Source organism: Asparagus officinalis, chromosome 9, assembly GCF_001876935.1.
Source record: "Asparagus officinalis chromosome 9, Aspof.V1, whole genome shotgun sequence".
In the NCBI taxonomy this organism is placed as follows: domain Eukaryota; kingdom Viridiplantae; phylum Streptophyta; class Magnoliopsida; order Asparagales; family Asparagaceae; genus Asparagus; species Asparagus officinalis.
The window spans coordinates 15,693,980-15,707,293 of record NC_033802.1 but is presented as its reverse complement, the minus strand read 5'-3'; the positions used below and the strand labels follow the sequence as shown (position 1 = coordinate 15,707,293).

Here is a 13,314-nt window from a genome sequence, read left to right as displayed (position 1 = left end):
ATAGAAGGCCTATTTGATATCAATGTCAGAGGAAAGGATGGTGTTGTTGATGAGGAGGTGAGGAATGAAGTTTTTCCTTCTGTGGTAGGAGGCTGATTTGTAAAAAAAAAGCTGTATTATTATCTCCCTTTTTAAGCCATTGAATCCTAGATCTTTGTTTCCATTGGATCTCTTCGGCCCTAGCCAACAAGAAAAGTTGTTCTTTGAGGTTTAATCTAAGTTGAGATTCTGGGTCAGAGAGGGCTCTAGTTTCCTCTAATCGATTGAGGGTGTCAAGTTTGGGCATGTCATTGAGTTTGAGTCGGTTAGTGGATCCAAAGACGTGTTTCTTCCACCATTTTATTCTTCTACGGATGAGTTTAAGCTTAAAGGGGAGAGAGGCCGATTGATCTCCATAGAATGAGAAAGAGTTCCAACACGATTGAATGAATGGGGTGAACGATGGGAAGATAAGCCAGGATTGGCATGTTTTTGCTTTTTGCTCAGTCATTGCATTATATGTGACAATTGTGATTTATTTGTTTGTTTAAATAATTTTGATATATGGCTATAACCGACTCTTAAACTTCGGCCTTCAGTAACCCGTTAGGAAGTATGCTATAGAAGTCTTTTTGAATAATATTTTTTTAAACTCTTTTTCACATTTTCTTCATATCATTCTCTTTGCCCAATTCAACATAACTAATTAGATTTTATAACTTTTAAAAGCCCATTAAAAAAATATTTTTATCTGAAAAACTGTGAAATCTTTTATTTTAAAAAACTTTAAAAACTACATAGACCCGTGCATGGCAGCGGAGCTAAAACTAGTTACAGTGAAAAGATGTCCTCCGTTCCTTAAAGTTTTTGTGCAGACACTATCTTGGATTGTAAATTTGTAATTGATCATTGTTGTTTTTAATATGTAGACCTCTTATATCATGGGAACCATGGACCATGCTTTGCCAGCAAGGATTCTATATATTAAGAAACCCTGTAAAAAGAGGGAATATACATCATTCACAGATAGCCAGAGGATTAATCTAAGAATTACAATTCTTCTAGTCTAGATAGCCTCATTTCTTTAAGGGCAATCCTATTAATGGTTTGCATCATTTGTAACCATTTCAAGTTCGATCTTTGGTTAATATTAAATGAAAAAATAAACCGCATGGCTGTACTACGTACAGAATTATATATCAGAATATTATAAACTGGCCAGCCATAAGCATTAACCAAACTAGTTTTTTCTAAGGCTTGGGAACTAATATTTAAATTTGGAATGTTGATTTAAAATTCATGATTTGATAGAATCTTTTATTTGGATATTTTTACAAAATGCAAGGATTTGAAATCAAAGATTTGAAATATAGTGTTTGGATACACTTCATTATACATGAACTTGGATTTCAAAGATAATGGGGAGCATTTTGTGAACAATTTATGACATATACACATAGTTAACATATCATCTGAGTACCATGCTACTTAGCCCAAACCTTTTTAAAAGGAAGAAAGATTTGTCATGCACAAATAAAACTTTGAGAAGTGATTCAAAACCAAAATTGATCACCTCGATAGAAATTATAAATACTCATGCAAACATCTCATCCTTCACGAATTGATACGAGAGAATACAAGCAATAGTACTAATGCCCAAAATATTTATTATAATAGCATTTTTTCATGATTTTATCCACTACCACATTGACCTTCAATCTCCAAAATAACAAAAGTACTACTTTAAAAATTAACCATGATAAAAGACTTGACAACACAAAAGAGTATAGCGAACAATCCACATAAGAAGCTCTAGGCACACAATAAGTCTTCATTTAAAACACAACGTACTATAGGTGGTAGATAACCATGATTTTCTACAACAAGCTAAATTAGCACAACATAAACTACTAAAAGAAACCATAACAAGAATCGTCTATTTATCCTTCAAAGTCTTCTCCTCCTTTTTCTCCTATGCTTCCAACCTCATGTCTCGGAGAACTTATTGGATCCTACATGAAAAAAATTTAGCATCAATTAGTTCATGAAACAAAATACGCTCTAAAACAGAAATAATATCTACTACAAAGGCAAATCACAACTATAAGTGTGCATCCTCTAACATAAATGACAAAATAATTGGAGTTAAATATGCCCTAAAAAAGAAAAAGAAATCCAAGAGAGAACTTACTCGAATGGGGTTCAACAACATACTGCTAGGGCCTGTCTAAAGTTTGAATACTCATCTAAGCTTGCTACTCCTCAGCTGATGTTACAACGAACTTGAGTATGAAACACCAGAAAACTTCATCCAAGTCCATCCTTCACCTTTTGAAGTATAACGATGTCGGACAAATTTTCAAAACCAACCTTTTTTTGGTTTTTATTTGCAAAAACCGACCGCTTTTGAAAATAATTACAAAAACCGACCTGTTTTCAGCCCAGCGCTGAAAACAGGTCGGTTTTTGTAAAAAGTTTTCCGAAACATCACGGGAGTTCAACTCCCGTGAAGTTTATCGACAAATTAAACTTCACGGGAGTTGAACTCCCGTGAAGTTTAATTCCTTCATAAAACTCCATGGGAGTTCAACTCCCGTCGAGTTACAGTCAAATATCCCCCCACCCACCGATGCCGATTTATCCAGAAGAGGCCCCATTGACGCTGATCTCGCCAGTCAAGGTCACCTTGACGACGATCAAATTAAGTTCCCCCGACGGCGAGTTGAAGTTTAATTTGTCGATAAACTTCACGGGAGTTGAACTCCCGTGATGTTTCGGAAAACTTTTTACAAAAACCGACCTGTTTTCAGCGCTGGACTGAAAACATGTCGGTTTTTGTAAATATTTTCAAAAGCGGTCGGTTTTTGCAAATAAAAACCAAAAAAGGTTGGTTTTGAAAATTTGTCCTAACGATGTGAGCATGAATATCCTGCCTGATTTAAGAGAAAGAACACAACCACCTTTCAGGAAAAATAAAAGTTCCCCTTAACTCATCAGACAATGGAGCATGGGTTCAACAAGCAAAGAGGACGAAAAGCAAAATGATGTGTCCTCTTATGGACCAAGTCAGTGTACATCACAGTCAAATTAGAGAAGTCTCTCCAAAAAGAGGTTACTACTCTTGTGTTCTGCAGGCTACCACTACATTAATTTGTTGAACCAGTCTTGATGATGATTTGCTTAGAGCCCAAATATAGGTGACTCTTAAATCGTAACGCATCTAAACGTACATTGGCTATCCTCTACAATGAATATGAGAACAAATAAAGGCTATTAGGCCGCCATTCATGCATGAAGGGCAAATCTTTGGTACAGTATAATGTTGTTCCACTGTGAGCTAGATTAACAAATTTTGGCTCCTACAAGCCTAAGATATTTAAATTGACATATTGTAAACAAGGGAAATTATAAGAAACCCCCTTCATGTATATCCTGTTTTTCAGAGACCTCCCTCATCTATGTTCATCAACGAGATCATTAGTTTTGTAAACTGAGTCTAGCTCTTTAGATGCCTGAATGCAGAATTCTGGGTTAAAGATAAAAAGATTAGATACCTTATCTAAAACTATTTTTCACTCAAAATTTTCCTTTTAATTCCCAAAAGAGATTAATGGGTATCCTTGTCATAGGAGGAGATTTCTCTCCTTGTCGCCTATGTGGCACAATCCCCACCATCCTCATAAAGTAGGCACAAATCCCCACCAACTCACACTCTCTCTCCTACTTTATGAGGATGACGGGGATTGTGCCACATAAGCGTCAAGGAGGAAATCCCCTCCTATGACAAAGGATACCATTAATCTCTTCCCAAAATCTATAAAAATTTGAAGTGCCGTGTGTCTTTTACGAAATTGTCAACATTCCCTTTGCCTCTTCTGGACCTAGTCAGTGTACATCGGCTTCAAATACTTAAAAACTCACAAGAAACTAAGCTCCATTGAAAACTATTTGTGTCAAGGTTTGGAGGTAAAAACTAATAATAATAAAATTCAATGAAGAGGGTTGAATACAACTATTATATATCTTAAAAAAGAGTAGTTTATGATATTTGTTTCTGTCACAAAAGTATCTCTGCTGATATATAAGCAGACCACCTTTGGTCCAAAGTTAACAGCCTTGCTCTCAAAAAAAAAAAAAAATTGTCTTTGCTAAGCTGTTCATCCCTTTGACAGGAAGAAGGGAGGCCTAAAATTCTTTGGTCCCTGGTCTCCTACAATCAAAGGTAACCACTCTTTAACCTATCATATTAAAAGGAGTGACAATCCAGATTAAAAAACATAGATCTCGAACACAAAATGGGCGAGCTCTCGTTACTCTATTTCGTAACTGAAACCATAGTTTAAATGGGTACTTTTGACTTCATTGAGCTAAGCTTATTAGTTTAAGCTCTAATCTTTAGTTTACCACAATCAGTCAAAGCTCAAATGTAACCTTTCATTCTTCCCAAAATGTCCCAAAGAACGGCACAATTCAAATAAAAGAAAGCAAAATAACAATGACTCGAAATTCAAGCAATGAAATTAAATCACACAAACCACTAGAGGAAAATAATTAAATCAAAACTCGAAATTCAAAAATGGGCTTGCCCACCACAATCAAAAAGTAAATTAAAATCACAATAAAATAAAAAGAACAAAATTCTCAATAAAATGAAAAAAAAAATTATACCTTTGAGATAAGACAAGCACTCCTTACTCGAATTAGCTATCAAATTCACCAAACCCTAATGCATTCATAATGAAATCATCAAAAAAATTAGAAATAATCGGTTAAAAATATTGTTCAAATAACATAATATAACTTAGATAAATAGTAGTTAATCTTAGACATAACTTACATTAGAGTTGAAAACGTCATCGAACAACTTCTCATAAATTCTTTTAAGAACCTATTTCACAACTATACTAACCAAGCAAAACAACTCAAAAATTTTCATTTCCACATAAAAAAATATTTTCCCATATTCTCATGTTCTCAATTCTAAAATCAATTTTGAATTCTTACTTGCAAAAGAAAAACGAGTATGAGACGACAACTCAGTTTACTTAAAATGCTACATATCACATGTGAAGTAACAATTAGATTTATCTTGCTAACCAGGATATCAGCATCATTCATATGTTTGCTCATATTCATCATATATAGACATAAACAACATAAAAATATAAGTTTACCCGATATCGGTCTGACCGCCTCTGGCGGCAGCGCCGTGGTCCTCCCCTCCTTTGCTGCATCCTCCTCGTCCTCTGCCGTCGTCCTCCCGCAATCAAACACAACCTTCTCCTCCTCCTCGGCCACCTTCACCTCCTCCTTCACCTCCTCCCTCTCTGTCGTCGCCGCCGCCGTCCCGTCAAGAATCTCAAACACCTAGATCAGATCTAGGTTTCGGCGGAAAGGGGAGAGAGAAGAAAGGGGGAGACCTAAACCCTAGATCTGATCTAGGGTTTTGACAATAGGGGGATGGAGAGGGGGTGGGAGGAGAGAGAGAGGAGAGATAGAGGTTACCTGCATTGAGAGTGAACTTGAGAGTCGGGAGCGGGATTGATCAGGACTAAGAAATGAGAGAGAGGAGTCCGGTCGGGATTTGGTAAATACTAAGGGCAGAATGAAATTTGAAATATGTGTACTTGGGCTTTCAAAATCATCTCAATAAAATAATTTGATTTAAAATCTCAGCCCAACTTAGAATTTGAATTAAAGATTTGGATTTGAAATATTCTGAATTTTTAATCCTAGATCCCCTCAGGCCAACTTAGAATTCAAACTAAAGATTTGGACTTAAAATACCCTGGATTTTAAATCCTGGATCCAAAATTCTGATTCCCAAACGCAGCCATAGTATAAATCACAGATTCACAAATATATATAAGTTGTGCCATCAACCAAACTACTAAATCACAGATTCGCAAATATATATAAGTTCTGCCATCAACCAAACAAAGTTTTCTATATCGGGGTATTATAAATTGGCTTTTGTGATTAACCGAGAGTCGTCAACATCATCAGATTTGATTTCTCAATATCAATCTCACAACATTAAGTCTAGCAATTACCCAAATTTATCATCAAAATGCTCAAATCTTTTCATATGTATCTACTATCTATGGAAGCGTGCATTAAACAATTATTTGTTTGATTCTCGCACTTTCATCTATCATTCAAGGCTTCCTCTATCTTCTGGTGACATTCTCAGGGGAGTCTCAACCCTGTGTATAAAATTAAAGTTAGATATATTAAAAAAAATCAATTTTAAATTGCAATATGAACAATAAAACTATCGGGATTAAATCCTATACCCAAATCACCTACCCGAGCAGACCCAAAATGTTTCTGAATGGGGTTCGAACAGCTGGGACATCTCATTGAATATCTGGTCTGCTTTGTTAACACATTTAGCCTCATGATAAACACTAACAGACAATTGATATATACAATACCAGGGACAACTTATTATTCTACATGGAAAATCCAATGAATTAAACAATACCAACTTCACAGATCCAGAGAGGAAAAATAATTGAAAAAACAACGCGAGGACCTTGTTTGCTAGCGGAGATTAGTTAATAATCAAGGATATACCAAGTAAAGATGGTCTACCAAATAACACACCTTTACAATTAGCTAGTTTGTGCGTCACTAGTTAGAGGTGAACCACCATGTAGAATATGGCTTTCTTAGCCAATTTATTCTCTTCAAGTAACAACGGAAACTCGAAAATTTCATACATATCAGTAAAAACAATATAATATTGTTTGTCTAAACTAGAAATCTAGCTTGGTTTATGATTCCATCCTTGGATGTAATTCTCAATGGTAATTCATTCACATACTCAATTTGACTTTGCACAATAAATTGCTCTATATATCTAATTTACCTTGCATACTCAAAAAATCCAGAACAGACCATGTTTGACCGAAACTATTGAATATTGGACAAGATGTACAAAGCGATAAAGGATTGAGAGGCTCTCTGTCCAATTTGGTATAGCTGATGCATAACGGTATCGGTTGAACTTTTAAAATGTGGTACTGAGTAAACTCCAATCAGGCCAATAACACAATGATGATACAATGAATCCCTTAATGCGGCCACGCCATGTGAAGGGAGAACATGCGGAGGAAGTGAAGGTGAAAATATAACTATTGAAAATATAAGCTGATATGATAAGTGCATCAGAAATAGAAACATATAGGGACCATTTTCAACTTATAAAGGCTATTATTAGTAAATTTCAAAAAATGTACGAGCTTTTAAAATAAATATGTATGTGTACACACACCCGTCATAGTCCATAAAGTGGCAAGAAGGAAAAACTAAGTATAACTTTAGTTGCTCGCTGGGGTGGAACTAGCATATGGAGGATGGTGTCAAGTGACACCCACCCTAAATCATTCAATAAATTAAGTATATGTGTGCCTATACATTAAAGTGACACCTCTAAATCAATTTAGTGAGTTGTGACCCATTAACTCTAAATGGGCCAAGCCTAAAAATCAAAGTGATCCTAGAGCCCATTCACTTAAATAGGCCACAATTTACAACATATCAAAGAGCTATCATCAATGTTGAAAAAGAAAAAATTAAAATTACAAAAAAATAGTATAAGTTTGCATTGAAAAGGATCTATTAAGTGGTATTTCGAACGACAGTTGTTATGCTAATGATTTCAAAACATGAAAACATGTGGGGGTCAATTCTAATTGTATTTGGTTAAATATCTTTTGTATCTCATTAAAATTCTTGAATATACTAAATGTGCGAGGAAAATTAGTAATATCGTCTTCTTATATATATTGTGACACCAATTTTATGAATTTCTGACTCCGCCACTGATTGCTCCATGTCTGTCTCATTTCCAATTTCCTGATATTCTAGAAAACTAATTTTCTTCGGAAAGTTCACTTATAAACAACAACCTAAATAAAAACTAGCTAAAATCTCCGGTGAGAATCATGCTTTCTTGCATGCAAAATAGGAGAAAACTAAGAAGCAATCATGCGTGCTGCTCAAATTAAGTTGACATCTGTTGACCAGGAACGTGTCATCATACGGACGTGCCATCATACGGATGTATCTCCCTTGAGGATGCCTAGGTTTTTATTTTTAGCTAGGTATAAATGTCTATAAGTCAAGAGGTACAGAGAATTTTGAATAAAGTGAGTTGTTTAATTTCTACCTCAGTTTGCGCTGGTGAATCAATAGATTTGGGTTTTTTCCTAAAGATTGGAACATTGTCGTCAGCACAGTAATGGGCGACGACCTTAGCTTCATATTGATCGATGTTTGCAAGTGATGGTATCTTCATCGTCAAAGGTGATGTAATAGTTGAGAGGGGAAGCAACCTATGCATTATGGTTGATGACTTTCGTGATATTGAGACGGAGCTCCTTGGCACCCTATAATAATAAGTTCAATAATTATTTACATGGTCTCGTTAGATACCCGTATTGGAGGAAGAAGAATAAGCAGCAGCACCTCTTTCAGTCTCTCCTTGTTACGATGGTTGATGGCAAACAGGGCATATTTACAAATTATCTCCACAGGGTAACCATTCATAGTGGGTTTGATGAGACCAAAAGTAAAAACATAGTGTAACTCAGGAACCTCAAATCCCTAAAGAATAATTTAATTAATTAATTGACAAATTTCAATGGATTTTAGGGTTAGGGTTAAAGGGGTTTACATCGTTGCGCTTCATAGCGTCCCTATAGGTTTCCCACTCTTGGTCGATCATCTCATTGGGACCATCGTTGTAGAACTCGTCGAAAAGAGCTTGACAACAACACCACTCCTCGCCCTGCTCAATACTGTAAATACATACCTCCACTATCGTCCTCATCTCCTCATCCATGGAGTCTTCTTTTCTCTTATCAAAGGGGCAATTCCTTTCGTACATCATCACTCTTTGCTTTATATACTCAAAGGCTCTGATGATAGAATCGATGTAGCATCCAGCAGTGTCGATTTTACACTGAGGCGAATAATGATATGCGTAGCAGTTGATAATGTCTTGGGGTGCAAGTTGGATCAATTGTCGATTCATATGAGTGGTTTTTTCTTTTGCTTCACAGCAAGTGCATGCCGTTATACACCAACAGCAACCTAGATATAGTCAAAAGCAATAGTCAAAAAGTGGCATCACTCTATTAAGAACAAAAGAAATACAAACAAGGGCATTGATAACAACTGATAAAGCAACACAATCATATAAATAGTTAATTATTTCAGAAAATACCCCTCTTTAAATGATAAATTTCGAGAAAAACACATGTTTTGTCTCGCAAGTGCTCAACTAAAAGCAGATAAAAATAAAAAATAAATTGAGATTTATTTTTTACTTTTGACTCCCCCAAAGTTTATCCACTTTTTCACTTTAAAACCACAAATTATTTCAACACTTTCATACCCTATAACTTCAATGTCATTTCACTTTGATACTTCAAAGTACCTTTTGAATTGAAATTTCCAAAGATTCAAAAAGATTTTAAATAGACCAAGATATATTACTTACTATGAATCGGATAGGAAACTCTAGCTAGAAGTTATTTTCTGTTGGGAGGTAAACTGGAATCTCGGCATGTTAGACCGTAGTCATCGTCTCCACATTGCGTGCCCCAACTGTTCATTATTTTCCAATATAATTAATCTCATCTTTTACACCATATCCAACAACAATAGCGAGCAACCCCCTCCACTACTATTGTCAGGAGACCTGTAAACTTTTTTAGTCTGAATAGATAGAATGAAACAAATTACACTAATTAATATCCGAACTAATTATTCAGTTTTGAATTTATGTAAAAAACATAAAGATTTTCACAGTAATGACTTTTGACACGGATCTTAATAAGAATTTCGCAACAGAAAAATAACTATATAAAAAGAACAAAAACTACTCACCTTGCGCTTCTTAAATGTAGGTGCGACTTTTATCACAACAGCGATGGGGTGATCATTGACACGCAATAGCATAGTTTGTTCGTCCCCAATTTTAATTTCCTTATAAACCAAAATCCGATATATTGGTGTGTTCTGAAAAATAAACAAAATTCAATCTCATTTTGATATATTTCACTTTGATACCTAAAAGTACATTTTTACCATTTTGATATACCAAAGATTCAATCTCATTTCATTTTGATATCCCTATCTACTTATCATTAGATTTTGTATTAAATATGCATCACGTGCTTACCAACTAGGTAAAAGAGATTTAATGCATAACATGTTAAGGACATAGTATAAATTTAGTAGGAATCTAACATAAAATGGACAGGGGGAATCAATGTGCAACTTAATTGAAACTTTGGGTTATCAAAATGTCAAAGAAATATCTTGGGGGTATCAAAATGAAATGGGATTTACACTTTGGAGTATCAAATTTTGGAGTTTCAAAGTGTTACGAAGATACTTCTTAAAAATATATTAGAAGATACAATATATCCTTTGTCCGGCAAATGCACGTAAGATGTCAGCTTATTGAGCTTTTAGACACCAGATATGCATTTAGTTTTGCATACTTGGTTGCGGCACGAATCGACGAGCTTCATGCAAAACTCTATCTACAAGTTAAGAAAATATTTGACAAGAACCTCTTGATTTTTTCACGCAACATTGAATGAGCTTCTTATTTTTTTTGACAATCGTATTATTAGGTAGTACTTCACCGCATGTGATGTGTGCCTCACATATTGCATAATTGTGTTGAGTAAACAAAATATATCATTAACACATGCTAATACAAATAGGTGTAAAAACATTAATGCAAATAACCCGTCAAAAATTTTTAAAAGAAGTTTCATTTTTAGGTTTCAAACAATAGTCACTGAAGATGTATGCACGCAATAAATCAACAGAAAGTATGAATCTTTATTTTGATAAGATAGTTGTGGGTTTTAAGTTTAAAAATAATTTAGCTAGTCATGAATTAATTCAGATATTAATATATATTGTATGTACTATTCAGTACACGCAATGCGTACATGTCAAGAATATTGTTCACACCTTAACTATATGTTAGGCTTGAATAAGGACTCCTATTGAACCACAACTAATGTTATCACAAAATGATTAAACACAGTCACTAGCCCACTCCAACAAGTGAGAGAACCTGTCATTTGTAGACATTAAAGATCAAATCTATTAGTATTCCTTAAACCGACATGATACATGAAAATAAAGAAAACCTACAATCAATAAATAATAATTTTCAAGAAAAAAATGTTCCTATTTCTAACTCATGAAAAAAGGTTCTCGATGAGGATTGCGAACATTGATCTAGGGTTCATAGGGGCTTCTTTAGCTTCTCCGGAGGAGCAATTTGAGATAGCTCTAGATGAGTACAATGAAGGCTTGAGCTCAATGTTAATGGAGAGCAAAGTCCTTGGACCAAAGAGGACGTACATTATCAATGCAAGAGGTATTATCCAAGGTTGAGATGGCAGGTTGAACTCTAGAGAAGAGGGTCAGGACATCTGCTTGGATTGAATGTGAGGTATAAGGCTATGGAGATCTATATTCAGAAATTGTGGAAAGAAATTGGCAGTCCCCAATTTTACTTACTAAAAGCTAGAATTTTACCTAGCAATAGCACGCAAAAAATATAAAATAAAATAAAAATCAAACACGGCATTAGGTAAGGGTACTACTTTTAATCTTTAGAGATGGACTTCAATGCTATAAATTCAATAAAGAAACAATAGATAAAGCATCAAACAAAGCATCAAATAATGAGGGAAAAATCAGCCAGGAAAATAATCTCACCTAAATTTCCAATGCCTCCCAATCCAATCTAAGCTTCTGATATTGTACTAGTAACGTCTTCATCATCATCTCCTTCCATCGTCGGAGAGAGGAGGATTCAACGACGACGGCAAGAGAATTGTTATTTACTGTTGAGAGAGAAAGAGATAGTTGTAGTTTAATGTGAACCATCTACATAAGGCCCAATGAAGGGGTCTTCTTATAAAATCACATATTTCCTACCTCACGCCCTGCTGGGCATTAATAAAATGATCAATATTAATCATCATATATTTGCAATAAATGTCATATTGTCATTATTTTTGCTTTTGCAGGTCGCACGTCTCTGCACTACTTTCTCTGATGAATCAAAATTATTGCACGGACTCACAGTTTTTTGCAGGCTCAGAGAATTAAAGAACCGTGAACTATTAAATTGGTAGTCGAGTTCATGGTCCATATTCATTAAATTCCCATGACTTCCACAGGGAAGTCCAACAAAAGAAATAAGTAGGGGTGGAATAGAACAGAATTTGAACGAATTGTGCAAGGTTCAAATTTGAGTTCGGTTTATATGGTGCTATTCGTGTTCGTATTCTATTCGAATAGTAATACAAATTCGAATTCGCTTCGTTTACTCATATTGATGTTCGAAAAATTTCGTGAATATTCGATTAGCATTATTCTGCAACTTTGATTTCGAATTATTCGTCAAATATTCGATATGTATTCGCTAATAATTCAAAAATCATAAAAAAAATAAATATAATCAGTAAACAAAAAGGTTTTTTTACCTTTCCAGTGACAAAAAGCAGAGAATCACGGTACGAAATCTCCAAGATCTGCAGAGAACGAGGGAAGTGGGCGTCGTCGCGGGGAGGAGGTCGTCGGAGAGGGAGGCGCGCAGGTCGTCGGAGAGGGAGGAGGGCGTCGTCTCAGGGAGGGAGGAGGGCGCCGTCGACGAGGGAGGAGAGAGTCGTCGCGGGGAAGGAGGAGGGAAACCCTAGCTGAGAGAGAGAGAGAGGGATTTGGTTGGAGGCGGACAGTGGAAACTCAGTGAAAACCCTATGTCCCTCTATGTCTTTTTATATGGGGGGTAGAATTTGTAATAAAAACTTTGATGGGTAATATTTACAACAAGTTTAATTAATAAGATTAACATATAAAAAGTTATCCAATAGTTAATAATCGGCCGAGTTGAATATATCTTTAGTTAGATTTTATTTGTTCATTAGCCGAATATTGAAAAATATTCATTTAATATTACATGCACTGTCGGATCGAATATGACCGAATATCTGGATGAATATTAACTGAATTGTTTATTAAATATTTGGTTCGCTTCCGCCCCTACTCAAAACGAGTCCGGTAAATCAGCCCCTTAATGACCAAAATGCCCCTCACCTCGGTTAGGGACTCTGAGGGAAAAACGTGGTCGGTGGATATTTGAGTTTGACCCTAGTTTGTTACTAGGATTTGAGAGATTTATGAAGAGTAATTTTATAAGGGATTAATATGTAAAATGAATCCTTTTCCTTTTCTTTTTCTTATCGGCCCCCTTGAACCAGTAAAAAAACAGTGTACCTATCCTGC

The 13,314-nt window shown here is 35.3% G+C and overlaps 1 protein-coding gene and 1 long non-coding RNA gene across 11 annotated transcripts; both read right to left on the bottom strand.

Annotated features, from left to right (window-relative positions):
* On the bottom strand, positions 1,707-2,321 carry LOC109823683. Its single transcript, XR_002242446.1, has 2 exons — positions 2,171-2,321; positions 1,707-1,991 (listed from the first exon to the last, which is right to left on the bottom strand). It is a non-coding gene; the product is annotated as an uncharacterized LOC109823683 (long non-coding RNA).
* LOC109823682 lies at positions 2,890-12,780 on the bottom strand. 10 transcript variants are annotated; one of them, XR_002242440.1, is made up of 10 exons: positions 12,516-12,780; positions 11,743-11,870; positions 9,880-10,011; positions 9,491-9,708; positions 8,663-9,081; positions 8,455-8,592; positions 8,156-8,375; positions 6,289-6,354; positions 5,154-6,185; positions 2,890-2,912 (listed from the first exon to the last, which is right to left on the bottom strand). XR_002242440.1 is itself a non-coding variant. In XM_020390014.1 (8 exons), exons 5-8 carry the CDS (start codon positions 9,020-9,022, stop codon positions 6,180-6,182), a joined length of 603 nt encoding a protein of 200 aa, XP_020245603.1. In that variant the 5' UTR covers positions 9,023-9,081; positions 9,491-9,708; positions 9,880-10,011; positions 11,743-11,870; positions 12,516-12,780; the 3' UTR covers positions 5,871-6,179. The 10 variants fall into 10 exon arrangements, 3 of the variants coding, with proteins under 3 accessions (XP_020245603.1, XP_020245602.1, XP_020245601.1); XR_002242441.1 differs by lacking the exon at positions 6,289-6,354; XR_002242443.1 differs by lacking the exons at positions 6,289-6,354; positions 8,156-8,375 and having other exon boundaries at positions 8,422-8,592.